The sequence below is a fragment of the Channa argus genome, chromosome 17 (genome assembly GCF_033026475.1).
Source record: "Channa argus isolate prfri chromosome 17, Channa argus male v1.0, whole genome shotgun sequence".
NCBI lineage: Eukaryota > Metazoa > Chordata > Actinopteri > Anabantiformes > Channidae > Channa > Channa argus.
Window position 1 is genome coordinate 11550104 of NC_090213.1, and position 23509 is coordinate 11573612.

A 23509-nucleotide genomic window follows, 5' to 3' on the forward strand; every position below is an offset into this window, starting at 1 on the left:
CCGACCCGATGGCCCTGGGTAAAATGTCCCAAGAGTGTCACATGCTTCTTTAATAACTTTGTCAGTGCTGGATGTAGATCTTCATAGAGTACAAAATCAATAGTTATACATAGAAAATGTAACAGAGATTGAGGTCCAAAAATATGATTTCTTGAATTTATTTCTGCGTCCCTGCGGCAATGAGTAAATTGAAGAATTTGATTGTAGTTGCCCTATTTGCCCTCTTACCCCCAAAACATACCTGAATTAAAAAAAAAGGTAAGCTCCTTTCTTGTTCTCGAGATGCTTCATGAAAAAGAGGTCAGAGGTAAAACCGTGTGTTTGGATCAGTCATGTTTCTTTTGTCTAAGTGTGAACTCCAAACTGGTGAGCGCCCCAGTCTTGTACCCCAGCCTCCCTCAACAGTCTAATCTCCTCATCAGACTACACTGCTCCCCTGGGTTCCTGAGGTAGGTTTGGGATCAACATCATCATCCAACCCAAACTGCATTAATTAAACTGTCAAATGCAAATTTGATGATGAATTACTCATTCAAGCTAACTCAGACAGACCAGATTACTTTGTTACTTCTGTGATAGCAGGGAAATGGAAAATGCTTTGACTGTTGTGTTTGTATGGGGGGAAATCTAGATTCTAGCTCCTTTACGTGATGATTTGCTGTTAATATCAGCAAATCAGTTAATATACTGTTGTTAAGGAAAACACAATTAGAAACACTTTAAAAATATATTTAACACTGCCCGTGTTAATGGGTTTAATTGGCTACTTAACAATTATAACATTGAACATAATGTAAGTTAATTGGTTAGATCACATAGATGCATCTATTTGGTACTTTTAACACACAAGCTTATGTGTGTTTCTGTTTCCATTGATAGAGAAAAAAAGGGAAAATAAGATCTAAGAACATCTGCACAAGTCTTAAGAATTCATAAACAAAGACTGAGGATATCTGCAATATTTCCCTAAATAAATAAATAAATAAATAAATGAAATTCACTCAGGCCCTGTGGTGTCTCCTTATGTACGTAAGAGGATTGCTTTCTTTAAGTCTGGGATTGAAATGGAATTCATTGACATAGGGGCGGATCCCATACCCCAGACTCTCCCACCCCGCCCAGTCAAATCAAAGGTTTCAGCTGCTCTTTATTGATTAGATTTTAGAATATGGGACTAGCTTCTCCCTTAGGTGCCGACGAGTAGCAGATGTTAATTATCCTGTGTGTGTGCATGAATGTGTGTGAGTGTGGGGGGGTTTAAGTATGTGCAACAATCAGTGAACTACTTCAGTAATCTCACAATGTATCGTTTCAGCATATTAAAGAACAACTTTCTTGCTTTACTGACACTGTAATGCACTTGCCTTTCATTAATCCAGTTACTGTAGCAAGGAATTTTAAGTAATTAGAAATCATTTTGGAATTTTAGGAACCAAATCAGCTGGTCAGATTAATCTGTTGTCAATCGTTTTCACCTGTTGATTCTTTTTAAACCACTTTAATGGCTTTATGGAAAACATATTTACACACCTGGCTATGTTGACGTGTGAAATCAAGAAACATATGTGTTCAGAAAAACTAGCAGTTTTTTCTCTCTACCTGGGATATGTTTGGCCCAGCCGATGATGACCACCAACTCGCGGTCTGCCAGGTCGCACAGCGTGGTCAGGGCCTTGATGTCTCCGTCGGGCATGGTGGGGTCAGGCATGGCATAGATCTTCTCTGGCTCCACCACCAACAGATGGGAAACAATCTTTGTCACTGAGAGTGAGGGCAGTGGACGCAGATATGGAGAAAAAGAGAGGAACAGCATCTATACATTTACAAAATGTCACTGTGCACATACAGTATTCTTCAAGGAAACACAATATATAACAACAATCTAATTGCAGTAGTCCAAATCCTCTCTGAACATTTTACTGTGTGAGACAGAAGACCAAACATGTGACTCACGCGGCTTTTTTGCAGGTGGGGGGATAGTGAGGCCGAGGTAGGCGCCGTTCTCTGCGTCCAACCTTCGTTTGTACTTCTGTCTCCCCCCTCTCACCCGGTCCAGACGAACTCCTGTAAAAAAAGAAATGAAAAAAATAAAACTTTGAAGAGATGCAGCAAAGTGTACAATTCATTTAAGCCAACGTTCACTTTGCTGGTTGTTTTTTTTATCTTTAGCAAAACCTCCTTCAGTGAGAATGACTACTGTTAATTATATTAACATTTCTTGTATTTATCATATCTCTAAATACATATTTCTGAGTCATAAATGTCTCTTAAAAGTTTTAATCTTGGTGTATTCCTCAAACTGACTATGCTCTTAACACATCGCCTGCTATGTACTGTACAGTAAGTACATTAAGGAGGTATAATAATTTTGTCCGGTTAGTATATGTACACTAGTATCGTTGGCTGCAGAGTTTTATTCATATATTATTAACCTTTTGACTGAAAAGCAGGTCTGTTCAAAACCTCTCTGCCACAGATGGAAGAGTGTAAGTATTTGGTTAGTATACAAACATGACCTATCTGGGATTATCTTGAAAACCATCTCAGAGGACACCGGCCACATCAGATGCACCTCATGCGCTGGATTTAAAGTTGTGTATTAAAACTTGTTTGAGCATAGAGGGAGAGCAAACAGATTTTACATGGTCAAGTGGAATTGAGTCGTGTGAGATTTCCCAGTGACTCATATAAATTCCTTTGATTCCCCTGGAAACAAAAGAATCCGATTAGGATGGTCTTTCAATTTCCTGACACTGACTATCCACTAACCTAATTACCCACCGTGCCCAGAGGGAGCTCATTCTTCCCAGCAAACACTGTGAGATCATTTTATGCCTGGCAGATTGAAGCTAAATCGAGAGCCCCTCTCCTAACACAGCTTTCCATTTGTACGCCTTAAAGTAATCAATAAGGCTTGCAAATAGACTTCTTGTTCTTTGAACACATGTGGATGCGGTTTTAATTAGTCAGTTAGGCAGCTAGGAACTGGGTTTTCAATAGATGGAGCTTCAGTAGTTGTTTTTACCATTCATTTTGGTAAAGCTGAATTTAAAATTATAAATTGTGCTTCAGGAAACAGTGCACATGTTCTCCAGATATTAAATCATTTCAGTGGCTTTTCTCTACTTAAAGGCTTTCACAACAATATGCTTGTATGATACCAAAATACAGCACATTAAGTAAGTGAATGTGCTAAATTTGTTCATGATGGACCTGTAAGACTAAGTAACAAGGAATTGTTGCTGCTTTTGGCCCCGACATCTACCCCGATCCTTACAGAGAAAAGGAGACACACACACACACAAACACACTGGTTTCCCTGCTGTGGGCTGCAGGGTCATGTGGCTGCGACAAGCGACAAGTGACCAAACAGCCGGAGTTACAATTCCAAGATCTGCGGGGGCTGTTTGAACTGGAGCATCCAACTGGCCCATAATTAATAGACGCTGACAAGAATTAAGAGCTCAGTGCTAACCAGTTTCAGTTTACAGCTTAGCGGCACTGCAAACGACAGAGACTCAAGGCGGGAGGGCAGAGAGAATGACAGAGAAGGAGAGAAAGAAGTTAGATAATGCTGAAGAATGGGCAGAATAGGGAATAAGACAAAACAAACTGCTATTTTTGGTTGGATGTATACATTTTCCGCCACATCCCTTCCTCTCACTCTTCTTTCTGTCTCTTTTTCTGTCCAGCATCGGGTGTACATCTCCTCCCTGACAGCCCTGCCTGTCCCAGCCAGAGCAGGATTATCCCCTCCCCATGTGATACGGCACAGTACTGAGAATCTGACCACAACAAGACAGCTGGATGAGGCCCCTTTTAGAAGGCCGGGGAGGGCGGATGGAGAGGGGTGGCCCAAAACCGCAGCAACTTTCATGCTTCAAGACAATCGAGTCCAAAAGAGTCTGGTTTGTGAAAGAACGTGTGACATGGGGGCCAGGCGGTTACACAGATCATCTTAAAAGCATCCAGATCCATTTTTTATGGTTGCTAGACCTTCATAAAGTCTGGCAGCCAAAAAATTGATGCAGGGGGTGAGGTTATGGGGTAAAAGAGTGTGGGGAATGTGTGGTGTGAGCTGGATAGCATGAACTTGGTAAGTTGTTGCAGAACAGTGCAGTATGTGATGAGAGATACAGGCTGGGGCACAAAGATACTGGCTGACAGTCTAGCCTTAATGTGTATATATATATATATATATATATATATATATATATATATATATGTTTGTTTGTGTGTGTGTGTGTGTATACACACGTGTGAAAAAACGATAAGGCATGTTTGCATAGGAATACTTTCTATAGCCACCTGACCTACAGCTTCCCTTTTACATTTTTTTCCTTCTGCACCCTTAAAGCAAACTCCTTATTGAAGCAGCCATGTTTGTATTTTTCATGTGAATTAGTTTTATTTAGTTTTATTTTATTATTTATTGATTTCCTCTGATGCTTATTCACTTTGACAAATTATTTTAAAACCAAGTAATTTTAAATTTATAGTCATAATATTAGGAATTTAAGTTGAACTTTGTAACATTTCTCCAGAAAAATCCCAATAAAAAAAACAAACCAGATGATAAGTAAATCAGGTGATAAGTAACTAAATACATGTACTCCAGTACATTTTGAGTTACTTGTACTTTGCTGAAGTAGCTTTAGTTACTTAATAATTTTTGATATTATGAACTAATAATAATAATGATAGTAATAATAGACAGAGATAACAAGAAAACTACAGAACAAATAAAACTAATTAAAAAGAAGTGGGTGAGCATACAAATTATACAAAAAACTGCCTACAATAAAAGAAAAGTCATTACAAAATACAGAAATAAAAACTTCTAAATTATTACAAAGTACATGTAGGTATATGGGAGAGTTTCATCATATGACTGGGCTCATGTGATGTGTATCAAGCTTGTGTGTTCCAACATGAACATGTGCATGTGTGTGTTTGTATCTCACACAACTATTTTCAGCTCCTCACCTGTCAGAGGCGCTTCTTTCTAGAGAATGTGTCAGGATTGGCTGGCTGGTAAATGCTGCCAAAGGGAGATTAGGAGCTCCCTATTTTAGCTGGGAAAAATCAGAGGGATGCAGTGTGCGCCCCCTCCTACATGGTCACTTACCCTTTTCAAGGCACAGGGACCTTGCCCTTCTAAAGGTAATTGTGAGGGCTGAGGCTCAAAGCCTGCAAACAGCTAAAAAGTTTGTGTGGGCTGCAGAGGGGGAAGAAGGAGAAAGTGAGAGTGAGTGAGAGAGAGAGTGAGTACGGGAAAAGAGAAGGAAGGAGTGTACCAGCATGGTGTCCCACCTGCTCTTTCCCCAACGGGCTGACAAGACAAAGCTGGACTTGTTCTCACACCACTGCACAAAATGGCATTGCTTTCTTTATCATGTTTTACACTTTTCGTAAATGTGAGCTGGCGTGTCCACAAGGGGTATTATGGCGTATTACAGAGCCGCTCAGACCACAAATGCGCCTGTAATTGAAAACATCTGCACGGCCGGAGATGGCCGGGTGGATTCGGGATCCCCAGTGTATTGGTAAAGCTAGCATTCAGTTTGTGGTGTTCGCACATATTATTGTGTGTTGGAGTGAGTGAAAGATAAAAAGGCATAGAGGGAGACGACTGCTAACAGCCCCTCACAAGGTCTGATTCCATGTCACTTGTCAGGGGTGATATACATTGGGCCGGTGTGTACATGCATGTGTGTATTGTGATTACAGTGTAGTGTGTGTTGGAGGGTTGGAAAGAGGTCAGCTCTTCACTAAATCCCCTTCTTCAGAGGAACACGTGTTAGCCTCCGTGTCTGATCTATCACCTGCCAGACAGTGAGGACAGGCCAGCAAAGAGCATCTGGGTGGGCTCTGACTCTCAGCTGCAGTCTGCCAGCTACTCTGACACCCTCTAATGCAAAAGAGGCCCACAAAAATGTGTTGCTAGATGGGTTTGTGGTAAAATTAAAAAAAATTTAAAAATTAGGTAGCATGGGGTCAAAGGGTAACCACAATTTACAGTTTAACTCCCTTCAGAGACGCAGATGTCGTGCAAACCCAGCTTTATTTTATATGTTGTTTAAACGTATTGGCTTTAAATGTAAAGTCTTTAAAGACCCCCATACAATATGAGCCTTTTTTTTATTTTGATGATGTAATCTTAGTGTAGGCTATAGATTGGTTTATGATCTAAGTCTATTGATTGGGAAGAGACATGACAGTCTGTGATATTGGATATGGCTTTACTAATCTTTTGCGTATGTCGCTAGAGGAAAATAAGGCTGTAACGTTACCCTGGTTGCCACGTTCGCTCAGGAAAGACTGCTGATCCCCATCTGTGGTCGGGTGAGAGCGAGACAGCGGTGTAGGTTGCCAAAATAGTCTGGCAGCTTGTATTCATCCACCACATTACAGCGGTGTCAGAAAATCCCCACAAGCAAAGAATATGCCACAGAAACACTGAGCTAACATTAAAACCAACAAGCTTTAAATAAGAAAAAGTGTCTTATTCAAAATTCAGTAGGTCGACGTGGTTGTAGTCTTCTATTATAATGCAACATACTTTTTACAAATACTAATTTGCCAACATGATGATATGGTTATGTCATCAGTGACATGAGTGGGTTTTGTCACATCACTAAAATGACAAAAAAGAAAAGGAAAAGCTCCATCTTCAGCAAATAATAACAATATTGACTCAATCTACCAAGTCACAAAATTCTTGCATCATTTAACACCATACAGAAATGCTATGGGGGTATTAGTGCTGCTATTAGCTGCAGGCACTGACTCCTGGCGTGGTGACTGACACCATACCTTCCGCAAGTTGTGATTACGTGAGGGTTTTTCCACTGGACCTGTGACCTTTTATCAGACTCAGCTGGAAGTCCAGGCCCTCACTCAGTGAACTTCTTCTTGCTGCTACTGTCCAACCAGCTGATCTGGGTACTCTGCAGTGGCACAGAAGTAAAGGATCTGGAAGGAGGCATCTTATCTCCATTGTATTTTTTTATTATTTTTCATGAATCTCTCATTTACTGTCACAAAAACAATGTGGACTCATCAGAACTGACATGATTGAAAATGAGACCTTTGACATATTGAACAGAATAACTTGTGTGGTGATAGGAAGGATGTTTTTCACGTGTGTAAATTGCACAATGTGTATTTTCCTGTTGAGCTTTCAGCATACTGGATTTTTTTTTAACATACGCTGGATTTGAAAACGACCTGAAGCCACCAAAATGCAGAGGAATTAAGAAATAAAGGCCCAGGTGCCAAGTGTTGCAGGGAGGAGGAAGTTCCCCATCAATGATGCTGGTCTCACTCCAGTGACTGGCACTTCATAATTCAGGATGGGATGTTAAAATGGAGCTTAGGGGTCAAATTCAGTACTATACCATTTTGTATTATCTTGTTTTTGGTTGTTTCATATATGATATACCTGAATTTATATTACATTGTTCAGTTGTTTCTTCTTTCCATAATCAAGACCTCCTAAAGTCTGCAAGATGCCATGCCACAGCACTGTGCCATGATTAAATGTGCTTTTTTTCTTTTAATTGAATGCGATCACTTTGAGAAAATCACCTACTGTTCCACATGTCCTGGTAGCTGTGATGCAGCGACTCAGGAGTGGCAGGCGGTGGAACCCACGGCATCAAATTCCCCCTCACAACACTGACTGTCCACGTCAAGAGCTTAGCTCAGCCTGCCATAGACAATACCCTCGTCATTTTTCCTGTAAGCATACGCTAATAGTTTCAGCTTTATTCCTGAGGCAACGTTGTTTTTGTTGGCTGAGTGTCAAAGCCTCCCTGTGAGATATTTGGGCCAGGATGAAGACATCAAGAGCGGGCGCATCTATAAATAGTGTTGTAATGGCAATACGATTGATGACCCTTCTTGTCTGAGAGGAACAAGCACAGCTACATCAGTACATGGGGAAGTTGTATCAGTAGAAGTGAACGACTGACATACAATCTTGTGTTACCAGCACAGGTTCCAGTTAACTGCTGCTGGCTTCTATGACACGTGTTCTGGTGCTGGCAGAACACAACCAAACTGTATGACCATGATTTATTTTTAGAAAAATGTATTACCGTTGTGTCTCTAACTGGATCCTATAAACAATTTCTCTGAACTCTTTATCAGGCTATACATTCATCAGGCTATTGTAAAATTAGTGTGGTGGGCTAAACAAACCGAAATACAGTGTTTACTTTGTGGTGTTTGAGGTTGGTCCTGCTTTTTTGAGGGATTTTAAGGCAATTACAGTATTGCCCTACTGAATAAGAATAGATAACATAGATACTACTATAATGCTACTATTTGCCAAACTCTAAAATGGCTGTTGGTATGGTGAATGTAAAGCAGGTAAGTCAGATACCTGCCCTCAGACACAATTGAATTAATAATCATGCTACTGTAAAAGTGTAAACTCAGCCATAGCCCACAACTTGAGCTCTGTTTTTTCACTGTAGAAAACTGGCACATATAATGGATTCTGAAATTGCTTTTAGCAGTTCTTTTTTACAATGTAAAGAATGTACAGACAACTCAGCATTATATAAAAAACTGTGAGCAATAGTTCTTTTAACTAAACAGAAAACCACCACCACCAACAACAAAAACATCTTCCTGCGGAAAAATCAAAAAGAAAATCTATCGGCTAGATTTCCCTCTGTCCTCTCAAAGGTCTCACACTGGAGGAGAAACAACACTTGCAGGAAGTGAGGTGGGATGTTCGGAAAGCATTTAGTGGATCAATATACCAGGCAACAGAGGGGAAGGGAGACAGACAGAGAGAGGGAGAAAGACACCCTGAGCCCAGGGGAGAGGGAAGTCTTGAGGGAACAGCCTGTGCTTTTCAAGAGTACTGTTACACATCTCAGTCGGTCTTAATAGGAACATCAAACTCAGCAGCTTTTTCCACCCGTCTGAGTTAAACACTAGGAGGTGCGGCAGTGTGAGGAGAGCTAAGTAATTTGGTGATGTCACCGGTGTCTCCCAGAGACCACATCCTGCATTAATATGTGATTATTGACCAGTCTTCTAGATCGCGATAACACTGTATAGACTGGAAGTCACAAAAGCGACACCTGTCTGAGTCTCATTTGAAATGTTGACTCTTGAACTCAGTAAGGACATAATGTCAAGCATTTAATTATTGGGTACAAGATAATCTGTTTATCAATAAAAACACATGTTTTTAAGCTTTGTTACAGAATCTTGACCGGATCTTATAGAATTAAAAAAACAATTTGAATATTTATAAATTAGATAAATTTTTTTAATATAAAATGTAATAAAACATCATCAAATCTACACTCACCTTCCTTCAACATGCCAACTTTAAGACATTTCATGAAGCGGCAGGCCTGGCATGACTTGCGTCTTCTTTTGGTGATCTCGCATTCATTGGTGGCCGGGCAGCTGTACTCAATATTTCCTGAAAGATATTGGAAATCATGGTTAATTCTCTCTGCACATCAAACATTAGGAGAATTGTGTTTTAAAATGATTGTACAGAAAAGGAGCATGTCTACACACACACACACACGCACACACACACCTGTCCCAAGGTGACCCAATGTGACACTGTTGAAGAAGCGGAGAGTTTAGTGGCATTTTGATGGGACATGTTAAAAGCACCTCCCCGCCCTGGAATCCCCACCCGATTTTGATTCCCAGATAAATTAGCTTCATTAATGCAGGATGTCCTCTCTGCAAGGATCACCACAACCCCTTGCATTCTTCTTCACCTAAAGGACAATGGGAAAGCTGCCCTCCCTCAAAAACACTAGCGCTAAAAGATGGACGCACAGCCGAGTGCTCTGCATAAATTTCTCCAGTAAAGACCACGAGCTGCTGCTAGACTGGCCGATCTGAGGATATCATATAGCAAAGCTCGATGTATTATTCAAGTCTGTCTCGATGGCTGTTGGCTCACTATGGAAATATTTCCTATGCAATTTAATCACTCAGGTCCAAAAACAGCCAGAAATGCAGACATATTGAATCTGCTGCCATGTAACTGCTGCCTGTCTTTCTCACCAGGTTCCGGTTAACAATTTCTTTTCAGATCATTTCAAAAGTTGATGTGACCCCAAGAATCCAATGACAAATCTCTTTCCCAAGTATCCAAATCTCTTGAGTGAGTGTTTAAACAATGTCTCATAAGTCCAGAGATGTATTAATGCTACCTAAAAAAAGCAACCCAGGTGTTGTGAACCCACAACTGACACACACACACAAACACACACACGCACGCACACAAACACACACACACACAGCCCCCCATTGGTCAAGGAGAAGGTGCCAACATTTGTCAGGATCCCTGGCAACGATGGTGCCAGCAGGGTCACATGCACAGTGAGGGGCCCAGGGCACCATGCCAGGATGTTGGCAGAGGCTGCTGCTGGTTTAAGGGTGGCTGAAGTCAACTGAGGTGTTAGCGTAGGGAGAATACACTGCAGTGCTCATGTGTATAAAAGCCACATGCTGTCTGCTACAAATCCATTGTATGCAGCATGTTCTTTAAACTTTACACTAGCCTCTGTGTCCAATTAGAGTTTAATAATTGAATGACTTTGTCCCGATTTCACTCATATTAGTTTTAAGTTGGTTTATTTACACAAATTAAACATGACAATAAGGCATAAACAAAAGAATCAGCATGCAGACTAAAACAGCTTTACCCTAATTCCCCACCATGCATTGAACAAACAATTCTCTGAATAGGGTTGTAATAAATTGAAGGAATAATGTATCTGTTCAAATGTGCAAGAGGTGGTATGTATGTATATATAAGTCTTTGTGCATGTACACATACAGTACTGTGTATATTTAAATAGAGTTTTGCAAATTCTGTTTTTGGTATATTTGTTTTGGCTTTTGCTCTTTCTTTCTTAACAAAAACAAGTGTTAAAACCTACTAAGATTGAAGTACAACTGCTAATTTACTGCCCCAAAACATTACGTTTTTTTTTTAAGATCTTCCATAGGCTGTCTCATCAGCTTTCCCTGTTTCTTGTAGTGTTTTAAATTACTTGTTTTTTTTTACTACATAGTGCCCTTTATTTAATTTGAGTATCTGAATTCTGTCAAATATTTTCAAAATATAGTGCTCTAAAAAATCTGAAATAGAAAAAAAAAAAACGTACCACTTACTATAAAAAAAGCTACTTACTATAAAGTAAACTACCGACGGTATATTGAAGAAGGAATGGGAAGTATTTTAGTACTTACACTGATTGTATAAAAAATATTTTCTTTCCAATTTTCCAGTGTTGCAATGTATGGTATTAGGACACAGGTATAGTTTGGTTTCCCCTCTCGGTTTTAACCTTCCCTCATGCTTTTAGCCTTTTTAATTGTATTTTTAATATATTTTTACATTACTTAAAAGGCAAGAATTTAAGAGAGAAGAAATAGTTTTCATCAAGAAAAGGTCACATTCTTTGAACATTTTTGTTAAAGGTACCATGTTTTAAACATGTTGGTGAGTACATGCCTGTGTGTGTACGGGCGTCTAGAATAGTCTTAAATTGCCTACAACTAAAAGCTCACTGTTGGCATACCCTCTTAGTTAATCAGGTCCTGTGTCCACCTTTATTTCTCAAAGGACATTTCAACCACTCTAATATCCTTCCTTAACCTCTCTTATTTTCCCTCTAAATTTTGATATATTATTATGTCATGCTATTATCCACATGCTCATCTCCACTCAAGCTGGACCTCTCCTTGTCCTCCTCCTTTACCAAGGCCGGGACCCCCCTTCCTGATTACCATTCCATTAAAGAGGCTTCTCCTTTCAGTGGATGACCACGTCCCCTGTCCCTTGTCCCTCTGCCTTTTATTTAGACATCTCCTCAGCGTCTATCTCCTCTCTTTCTCCGTCCTCTGTTATTGCCCTGACAACACGTGCCTCAGCTTCTAATTGGCCCCCTATCTCTTCCCCCTTGGGTGTTGGGTTGGAGTGGCCTGGGGGCTAAGAACAGATCCAAACCTCCCACCCTCTTTTCTTGACTTTCTCCCAATGAAATGGCTGGTTCTTAATTACAGTCACCCAACACTGATTGTTATTGACTGAAACTCCCGCAGCTCAGGACGAATGACGGACAGATTAGGTTCATTACAAGCTTGTCCTCCACAAAGGAGAGCAAGACAAGGAAGCAGAAGAAAAAGAGAGGGGATTCATGTAGGATGACACAAACTCACATAGGAACACAACTCACAGTCATAACTGTTGTGCAGACCAGAATGATACACGTGCAGCCTCAAAACCACTCTGTGGCTATAATTTCAAAGTATAATTAAAATTGTTTTTAGTTTTTTGATTTGTGTCTTCAAAAGTTATAGTAGTGATATTTGGAAGACTGCCCTACAGTATCACAGCTTTTTAGACAACACAGAGTTCTGAGTGATCTAATGATCTAATTATCATGACTTTTTGTTTTGTTTATTCTAGCTGGTTGTCACCACTAAAGAAATTTGTAAGAATATTTCTTCAGCATGACTGTGAAGAAATGCACTTTTGATAAAATAATGTCTTCAGCTATAATTGTTAGCTTAAATGAGCCTGAAGACAGCTGGTGATTTGAGCTACAGTAACATGGCTACACATAAAAATGCATCCGGCTTTGTCTGTCTTCTAAATTGCCTTTTCTGTGACCAACAAAATTTCAAAAATGCCTCTTCAAGAGCAACAGAGCATTTAGAAAATGCAGCATAAACATTTGTTTAGCACCAAAGTTAAAAAGTTAAATTTTCTGTGTGTTAGCTGACTGTCTTATATACATTATAGCTGGTCTAATGTTATCATTGAAATTTGTGTTTTTCCAACAAACTATTACGTTGATCAAGACCCACTGTGCAGCAGCCCATGAAATACTGGAAACATTATAAAAGAGTGTTTTGCTGTTATAAAACAGTGTAAAGTGAATATAGTTACCATGACAATTAAGTGAAGCATCCAAGAATCTTGGCACTGATTTGGTGTTATAGTTTTTGCCATTTTACAAAAAAATTAATTAGTTAAATAAGTTTAACTATTTTATATTATGTTGATAATTACAAAGGATTACAAAGGACAGTAACATATTTTTTTACTCTTAAAGATCAATCTGCCTTTATGTTACTATGACCTCTCTAACCTGCTGTCTGAGTCCATGCAGACCCAAATGCTGCAGATAAAATTCAAAATTCTGCATTTCATTTTGCGCTGCATTACCGTTACCCAAGTGATTACTCTGGAACAGTTGCCACACGTGGCAGATCTGATGCCAGATGTATGATCCAAACAAAAATTACAACACAGAGCAGATTTACAGACTGGGCCTAATGCTTTCTGTAGACACTTATAATCACCACACTGTATTAGTCCCATAAGAGCAGAGGGTTGGATACCAGCACTGAGGATCACATAACAATGGATTTCTCATTTGGTCATTCCTAGCAATCCCAGCTGTTATGGTTTAAACAATATAAAGTGACAATACACCCAGGTCAAAGGCTCAACAATTGTATACAGTTCTATGCCGGTTTAACTGAGAGTAACAGACAATGGAAATCAACTCAGGTGAGTTGACTGAAAGAGGAAGTATGGAAATACCTTGTATTGTCCTTTTGAAAAAGGCTTTGCAGGCTTCACAGGAGGCCACCCCATAGTGGTACCCTGAGGCAATGTCGCCGCATACCAGACACAGCCTCTTGGGAATGGCATTGAGCATATACTCGCACTTGATTGGTGAGTCATCTGCCATGCTGCCAGAGCACTCCTCATAGCGGCGTAGGCAGGCGGTACCGCCTCCAAGCATGGCTGGGTTGAACATTGGTGGGGAGTCTAGGGCGTGTGAACGTCCACTACTGCCGTTAATATAACCGCTGCTAGCGTCAGAGTTGCCGCTCGGACTGTGGTGACTGCTGGTGTCTACTAGTGAGGAGGAAGGACTGGAAGGCTCGGTTTTGACGTAAGAACCACAGCTGGAGGATAGGTGTCGGTCCTCTGAGGGCATTCTGGTTAGCAACCTGCATAAAAACACACAGAGCAAGAGCTGCAGTCAGTTTGTGTACTAAAATAGCATTATATATAGTGGGAACTAGGCAACAACTGAGCCACTGTAAAATGTTAAAATGATACATTTTGCATACAAATGTTCAAAAACCTGGTAATCATCTAATCAGCATATGAATACAATGTTCAACTAAAGTCAAAAACTGAGAAACAGGGCTTTCAAACAACCCTGCTGATTTGGAAATAAAATGGTTTACTTATTTTTATGATGCCTGAAAAAAGAAAGACCCCTGTCAAAAAGACGTAATTATCAAAAAAATGCAGCATCAATGAAGTTATCACTAGTAACAAGTATGACAAAATGTACAGATGGTTGCTTTCTTTCATCATCGCCTGATCACACTGTGAGGGATTCATCAGCTGCGAAGCAGCGCGCCGGTTCATCTGAGATTGATAGATTGTGTTATAGACAGGTCCATTAATGTGTTGGAATGCCAAGTAATATACTACAGTAGCTTTTTTCTTTCAGGCAAAATGGTAACTAATGACCATGTCAACAGATGCCCCATACATCTTATGAACAATGCCCACAATTGGTCGGCTGCCAGAAGAAAATGAATGAATGAAACTTCAGTAGGTTGTTAATGGACACAAAGAGGTGTTACACTCAGCATATTGGAGGATCATGGTACTGTAGGGCATGACGCAATCAATAGTCCAGGTTAATTTGCCAGTGGATGGTGCTGGGTTACAGCGGATTTACAAGAGAGGCTAGACAGGCTGGAAGACGTGGGATTAAGTTCCTTAATCTAAAGGTCCATTATAGAGTTACAAAAAGCTGCATTTAATAAAAATGGCACCTATATACCTGAGGTTTCTTTATTTTGCTCCCCCCACTAATTTACATTTATTTCTTCACATTGGACATGTATCATAAAAACTTTTGTGACATGTTTGTGTGTGGACAGAAAAAAGACAAAGCCAACATAAAAGACAAACAACTTAGACCAAATATGGACAAATAAAAACAAAGGAGAATGTTGGGGGACTGTTTCTGGATGCTACAGGCTGCATTGCTAAAAAACTTTAGTTATGTTTAGAAAGGGAGCCTTTTTTGCGCGCTTTTATTTTGTAGAGCTTAAACAGAATAATGAGTTGTCTATTTGAGATCCACAGTACATGCACGACATAATAAATAACAGCTATTGCTATGATTAATAATTAATCATTTCTGCTCAAGGCAAAGCTTCTGTATGTTGTTGTACTTGAAGTGTATCCTCTTAAACAAAGCATAAGAGGCCTGTGTCTGTGTTAGAACTGGGGGGGCAGACCATCGGGTTGGGATACAGAAGGCCGTGGGATCAAATCCCACCCCACAAGGTGTGGCCCCGCTCATCCACAAAGGGCCATCTTGAAAAATGGGACGGTTGCGGCAGGAAGGGCATCCGGCGTAAAAACACATGCCAAATCAACACGTCTAAAGGGACAAGCCGAAAGCTGTTGTTGTTGTCTGTGTTAGAACCGCTGGCTCTGTTGTTCCTGGTTGGCGCTAATCTTACACAACTTCAACACAACATGTGAGTAGTAAATATTGTGTGAAAACAGTTGGAAGTTATGTTAAGAATGTCTGAAACTAACAGCAAGCTGGCAAGATTCCTCTGAACGTTGTGTCTTTCACGCCCCTGGGCCGCCCACTTCCTCTCAACTTCGGCGTTGTGGTTATAAACTCAGGTTCCGTCTGCTGCCTCTTTGCATAAGTGTTTATGTAAAGCAGCGAAGTCATCAGGCCCTGACAGCATGAAACCTCTCTTTTAACTGAGAGAGTAGTGGTTAGAGGGAGGGAAAGGGGAGGTGCAGATACCCTGTGCCCCTGGGCCCAGATCAGATCTATTGATCCTCTTCTTCCTTCCTGTTGCAGATGATGCATGAAAAAATAAACCCTCCTCTTACGGGCCCAGACATTCCTTATGCATTTTTAATCAGTCGGGACTGTTAACATAGTGTGAGATGGAGCGATACAGCATAATGTTAAGTCTTCATTCTGAGGCTGTTGTGGTTTATAAAAGATTCACAGGGCTCATGGTAAATCTTGTTAGCAATCAACATGTACCTATAGTTGATTGGAAGGCATATTTCCTCCCATCTGAGGGAGCTGGAGAGAGCGGCGTGGTAACAGTTAATACATCATGGCAGCCAGATAGGGGGGATTCCCTATGGAATAGTACATTGTGGCATATGTAAAAAGTAGTTCATTCCACACTTAGCACACAGTAACGCTGGGGAGATGTTTTTTGTTAGGTTTAATGAAAATTTCTAATGGGTCCTTTCAAATCTGTCGAAATGAAATAATGGCACGAACCACCAATTCGCGTGGACAGAAATAGCTTCATAGTTTCATAATTTGGTTTCCCACTCTTATTATAAGGAGATGCAGAGTTTTTTTAAGCGCAGCCTGACTCTCCTCAACCTGTCTTGCTCCCTTGGCAATGCACGCGTGTGCGAGCGCGCACACACACATGCCCACAAATGCATTGCACCTAATATCTAATGGGGTGGTGTTTGCTCCACCGCGCAGAAAAATGGTACAAACTGAGCAGACAAGCAAGACTCATCAGACAGACGTGAAGGTCACCTGCCTTCTCTGTTCTGCTGTTCTTAGGGGCACAGCCGCCCTCATGGAAGAAGCAGACACACAGGTTTCAGAAACAAACAAAAGCCTGTAATGACCGGAGAGCTGTCCAGAATGTTTAATATGAGCGCAACACATGCCAGATCAGTGACCACTACTTTTTTATTATTTTTATTTTGGAGCCAAATTGCAATGGGTGTGAAAATGTCCCACCAGAGCAGCTTGTATATGTGTGTGTGTGTGTGTGTGTGGCTGTGTGTGTTTTGGTTTGTTTTTGTGTGTATTTTGGCATGACTCCTCAAGCTGGCAGTGTTGCAGATCCCCTGCTTCCCTACATAAATCCTTAATTCATCCACCTCTTCTCTAAGCCATGAAATATGTTTTCCAGCCACCAAATGTCAGTATAATAAATTTTTACCAGGATTTATATTTAAAAAAAATAAATAATCGAAAATGAGTATTTAAAACAATTGTCTGACGTCGTATCATCCTGCTGGATGAGTGAAGGGTTAAAAAAATCTGTTTCTCCATATTTACAACACATTTTCCAACTGAGGGGAAATATTATTGTTAAGCTCGGGGTTAAGCTTGTAGCAAGGAACACAGCGTAAATCATGGCGCCGAACACACAGTCAAACATGGAAGCGCAGAAGGACAGAGGCAAAGAGCCATGCATGAAATTAGTTCATTAATCTTTCTATGATAGGCTGTCCTTGTTTGGGGTAAACTCTATCGGCTTTAAACTGAGTGCCCCTTCCTGCCTGACACATAGATTACACTGTTAGTCCGCAGTCTGGGAAATGAATGGTCGTGCGAGCGGGAAAATGAGGTAGTGTATGTCGTCCAAGTGTTAAGTATTAACAACAACATGCGTGTTACACAGCGCCGGCACAAATGAAGGTCATCAAAAAAAAAAAGAAAAAAAAAGAAAACTAAATTAAAAAAGTGCATTCCAAAAATGTAAATGCATTCATTCATACGCTGTTGCAAATAATATAGTGCAGTGGGATCTGTCGGAATACATTTTTAAAGCACATTTTGGGGCACTTTTAGAAAAGAAATATCATTAAAATGTGCAAGTTGGACATTGCTCTAACCTTGCAGTTTCACAGCCTCTCAACCACATTTTTATCATCAGATTTTGTGTATTTTACATTCACATATGAGAAAATTCTGGGCTTTATTTGGCTGAAAGATATTTTCCTTGTTGCAAAATAAAGTTTTGGGTAGCAAAAAAGTATTTTCATGAAATGATTAATCACAGGAAACGAAAATATTTAGTTTACAATCATTAGTAAATAACTAATAATTATAAAAACAATTTGCCAGTTAGTAAACAATACAACAAATAAATGATTAAGTAACTAGTTGTTTCAGTTCTAATAAAGTAGAAACCCAGATATTGTGAATGGCAGTTACCTGTCTTAATTATTCTGAACACTTCAGCTAGCGGATCCAGCTGAAAATGAGACATGTGACACAGTGGACGAGAGGACATATACCCACGTGTGTCCCGAAGACACACATCAAAAAAATCTCTTTGTAAATTTAGTTTTGAACGAATGTTTTCTTACTAGACATCCACTCCTATGTCATTAAGTCCCAGTCCTACATTCATGCTACTTTTTTCTCTTTCCCCGTCTCTTTACACACACACACACAGACACAGACACACAGACACACACAAAGGCTTGTACACAGAACTTTCAGCATATGGCCTCTTCAATGTCACTGCCACGAGGAGAAATTGCATAGATTTCCCACATGGATGATGTCTCCTTACCTGGAGTATCAAAGCCCATCTACATACACATCCACCACCTCCAGGAAATTGCTCTCCCTGCAAAGTCAAACACACCCCTAACTGCCTTTTAAAAAGAGACAGAATAAGGAGGTCGTGGAGGAGAAAGAATAAACGAGCAGAGACTTAAGCCGTCATTGGGAATCAGAGGGGGGCTCATGAGGGACAGTTACGATATTGATTTCATAAATAAACAGAGATGGCCATCGATCCTAATGTTATTTTGCATTTCAATTACTGCCCAGAAACATAACCTTCAAACGTCTGCTTCTCCACAGTAATAACATCCACTGATAATCACAAGTGAGTCTTGTCCAGCGCAAATTGGCTTTTCTCTTGCTCACCCTCCCCCTTTTTTTCCAAATGTGTAAATGACACAACTTTGCATTTGCCTAATGGTATTAGGGCATGGGCTGAATTTCAAGTGAGACTTAAGCTGATACAGTAAGCTCTTCGGTCAGTTGACACAATGCAAATTAACGTAGTGAAGAGGAATTAAGTTCACAATGTGAGACCTCGTGAAGTTACGATGAGGCCCATTAAATTAAACATAGTGGCGTATCCACACTTCATGATTAGACACACTGTTTCTTCGTCTTTGTGTGTGTGTTAATTTCATTTCATCAACAAAACAAACTTATTCTAAGTCATCTCTGAAGTACTCAGCCTGAGCACATGAAAAGCTTTATTCATTCTTTGACTGAGTGCAAAAAGCATCCATCCACATCCTGATGAATCAGAGACCTTGACAGGCTGCCTAAAGAATATATCTCCACTTATCAGCCAGAACATTAATACCACCTGGTGTTTTTAATGTTTCGGTGAACAAGGTCAGCACTACCTTTTACCAGTCTGCAGCTACACAGCTCGTAACACAACAATCTGCAATGTAGTTTGTGTTCTGACACCTGTCGATCATGGACAGCAGCACAGGAATTTTTCCCATGGTGACCCCTGTCCATCGCTGATTGGTGTATATCAGGAGGCGGCATGACATGTAAAGAAGTTATTTCTCCTCTGTTGCTGTCACACGGCACTGCTCCAGCACAGAGCTGGGCTTTTGTATGCAGCAGCCGGCTCCATTAATAAAGATGACAGTCTGAACACTTGGACAGCAGTGCCATGAGAAAATACAGCCGCAAGTTTAGGTGTTTGGAATTGTTTTTATCGCCGGTAATTTTTCCTCAAACTCAAAACTGGCTGTGAAAGAAAAATTGGAGGGAAGCAGCATTTTTTTTTCCCACAATGTGAACACAACCAAGCATGGTCCCACCACCTGCTCCCTCCATCCGTCAGTGGACTTGTGGGTTCGGTTGGCTTCCCAGTGGATCTTACTCATCAAGCAGCTACCAAACTTAAGGATAGGACATATCGCACCACGGACTGACCACAAAAACCAGCTGTGTCCGTGGGACAAAAAAGCAGTGATAGCTGTTTCCATACTGTGCATAATGAGAGGCAGGCAACAAACTTTGCACAATCATTATCACGTTTAAGCAGTCTGTGACACACTGGCCTTCATAAAGAACACAACATTATTTTGTGCTTTAACAAGCACAAAAAATGCCTGTAAAGAACACACAAAAGCAGCAATAACTACCTTACTAACTTACTGACTAACTCAGGTAGTTTTAGTTAATTTGTAGTAAATTTCAACTTATAAATCTCTGTTATAAGTTCTCGAAGTGACCACAGCCAATACTTTCCAGTTAGTATTGGATCTTTCTCTTTTATTAAAGTAAATTCCAGCTATCAAAGCTCAGCTTTGGCACAACACAATACACTAAATGTCAGTTTCACCTACAGTTAATGCACATTTATACTGTTTAAATCCACAGCAATATACAACTCCAGACTTAATTCTACTCACTGTTAAAATATTCTGCTGCAATTTGTTTTCTGATACTGCATATATAAAAATAATTTGTCTTGATTTAAAGCTTAATTTACCAATAATCTTTCAAGAAACATTAATAATCTGAATATTTTGTTATAGTATATTAAATATTGACTAATAAGTGTAACCATGACTTGATAAAGACTGGACCGGGGCGTATTTATTTACTGTTTTACATGAACACTTCTTAGACACAGCATTACTACGTTCATAAGGAGGATGTGTGTTTCTTTTAAAAGACAATGTCAGATGTTTCCATGATATTGCACAGCTAAAATTAGATGCCAGGTCAGTGTGTGAGTCTTTACTCCCATACATATGTGTGTGTATATATTTGTGTGTTTATGGCTATATAGATGTTTCCTGTGTGCGTGTGTGTGTGCAAACATTTGACGACATTATTGTTTGAACATTTAAATAATAGGAAAACCGTGTCTCTGTTGTTCAGAATGAAACATGTTATGTATTTAAGAGAACATAAGTATTATTTACCATACAATTTTTTTAACCATTTATGAGCAGAAAGGAAAAGGATTTTTATTGTCCCTAGAATATAGAATAAAAAGGTGTGAACTGACTGAAAGTAGAGTATCTGAGAGTATCTAATAGTAGATTAAACAGTTCAATAGACTCTGATCCAGCTTTTGTTATTTAAACCACACTTGCAGAAACCCAGGTTAATTTGATTTCTGTTATACAGCTAATTCAGGTCTTTGTTTTAAATAAATTGTGGTTGAAGAAGCACCAAGACAGGCCTCATGCAGATGTTTAACAAGAAATTAAACATAGAAAAATAAAACACAGGGTAGAGTATTCTAACAAACACACAATATTGTGAACTGTGACTAATTAAAATTATCTCTAAAAATGATTAAAAGCTAAAGTATAAAGTATATGATAGTTTCGAAGGTCATGATTACAAGTATAAGTGCATGTACTCTATCTACTAAATATTTATAGGACAAATGTGAGATAAGCTAATATTTGTTGATGGAGGGACATTTTTGCCCCTTCAGCAGAAATGTGGTGTGAGACAGACTTCCTACCTCAGGCTAAGTCCTCAAGGGGTTATTCCCTAAAGCAAAATCTAACTAAGCACAGATTTACAATGTGCAAGTACAAGTAGGTTGTCAATAGTTAAAATAAAATACGTATAAAATAAAATCAGCAAAACAAGTTAACTTGTGAAACATTAGCAAATGTTGCAATAATTAGGATAAATTCAGTGACTGTATAATTACTACAAATACATATAGTTTACTGCAAAAATAATAAATGTTTAGGTTTTTGGGTAATGCTAGTTATGTTGTTGTTAGTGTGTCATGAAAATACTGTATTATAATTCTAAAAGCTTCCAAACATTTACATTCAGATACTGTTTGCATAGCAATAAAGTAACATATGCACGAGCAACATGTATGTGTAAATGTGTACACATGCAGTATGTAACCAGCTACTGACTCATCCAATCACATTTCCATATGTTTGTATTCATCCCGGCGCGTGCGCACACGCACACACACACACACACACACACACACACACACACACACTACTGATTTTGGGCCAAGATCTGGCCGAGGGTCAGTATAGGTTAATAGCCTCATACTGTTTCCCTTTGTTATTTTGTCATTCAAATTCAGCTTAAAATGCTTTAACATATCTTCAACTTCATAAAAAAATTCACAGTTCACAGTTTTAACTGGATGTGTGTGTGTTAAATGCAGATTCAAAGATTTTGTAAAGTGATGATTGTGCAAAAAAGAAGAGGGTTGTAGGTTTGTTTCAACTGCACTGAAACCTGCACAGGAATTGCAGTATCGAATGTCACAACCTTAAATGACAATATATGAAACTGATATATTTAAACATGTGAAAAAAGATGCAGCTCTATTACTTTTATGAGCAATATCAAAACAACTGACAGATCCCCTGAACACTTGTGGTTAAACATCACACTTCTGAAACAATTTCTATCAATTCAAACAGAAATGTGTATAACTAACGTTATTGGATATTTTATTAAAAAAAATAATGTTCGTACATTTTTTTTAATTGTCAGTGTTGTTAAAATTACACCTCATTTCTTACTAAAATGCAATTTTGTATGCCAGTAATTTAAAATCACCACAATTTTTTTAATACTACATGACGATTCTGAAAATGAGTGAAATCTAAAGGACCTTTGAATTTATTTCTATTAATCCCTATAAACAAGAGCCATTGCTTTTGTACATAAATATGCTTTATATCATATAAATACAAGAAAAGAAAGTAAAGTATTCCATTTGAAAAGTTTTCTCAATTTGAATGTCTCACGATAGGGAGCTCTGATGCAACAAAAATAAACTTATTTCTTATTTTATAGAAAGTCTAGACTATGAAAATATTCCTAACCACATTCGAGTAAACAGTGCTACAGTTTTTCATTCCCACCCTCAGTTTAACACTAAAGGCAGTAAAAGTCTCCCTGTCCAGTCATATTTCTTTAAAAGGAGAGCATCTTTTCAGGCATGCCACGAGTGTTTGAGTTTGTGCTCAACATGAGATTGATCCCTTTACTCAAAATGCACAATCACAATATTTAGCACTTTAATCATCCTTAAATAGAATTATTTTAGTGCCACTTTAGAGATCATATTTTCCCTGTTGATGAGTGTAGTTTCAGCAAGATATAATCATAATCACCAGAATGAAAATGCAAATTCACAAATCACATAGAAGTGATTAAAGCTTCAACTAAACACAGGCAGGAAACCATCTGCATGCCTAAATATACTCATGTTTCTCAACAACACACGCTCCCTCACAGACTGATCAACTCTACAGTCACAGTTTAATTTTTCTTTGGGACACCGCCGGACGCCGGCTGCTGCCAGAGGATAGTCGTCTGGATATCATCCGCACTAATCTGCCTCTGGCTCTTTCCTGGGGCTGAGGTTAAACCCTGAATCCTGATGCAGAGCTAGACAGCTGTAGGGCGCCAGTCCGACCTGGACTCCCTGCAGGCTACACCGCTGCAGCCTCATTGACAGTGCTGAGCTTGGCTGTCCCATATACGGGGAGGTGGAGCTGAGATAATGCAAGAATAGTGTTTTTTTGTTTTTTTATATTTTGTTTTTTATACATTTATTATGATTTGTTTTCTTATTTTAAAAAAAACTA

At 39.4% G+C, this 23509-nt stretch overlaps 1 protein-coding gene across 2 annotated transcripts in view; it reads right to left on the bottom strand.

Annotated features, from left to right (window-relative positions):
- The window catches only part of esrrgb (estrogen-related receptor gamma b), a 36302-nt gene that overhangs the window by 12158 nt on the left and 635 nt on the right, over positions 1–23509 (bottom strand). For both annotated transcript variants that reach the window (XM_067482933.1, XM_067482932.1), the window contains exons 2-5: positions 13616–14031; positions 9335–9451; positions 1954–2064; positions 1600–1761 (exon numbers count right to left, since the gene is read on the bottom strand). In XM_067482933.1, the coding sequence (XP_067339034.1) occupies positions 1600–1761; positions 1954–2064; positions 9335–9451; positions 13616–14031 (806 nt within the window). The remainder of the gene's footprint in view (positions 1–1599; positions 1762–1953; positions 2065–9334; positions 9452–13615; positions 14032–23509) is intronic.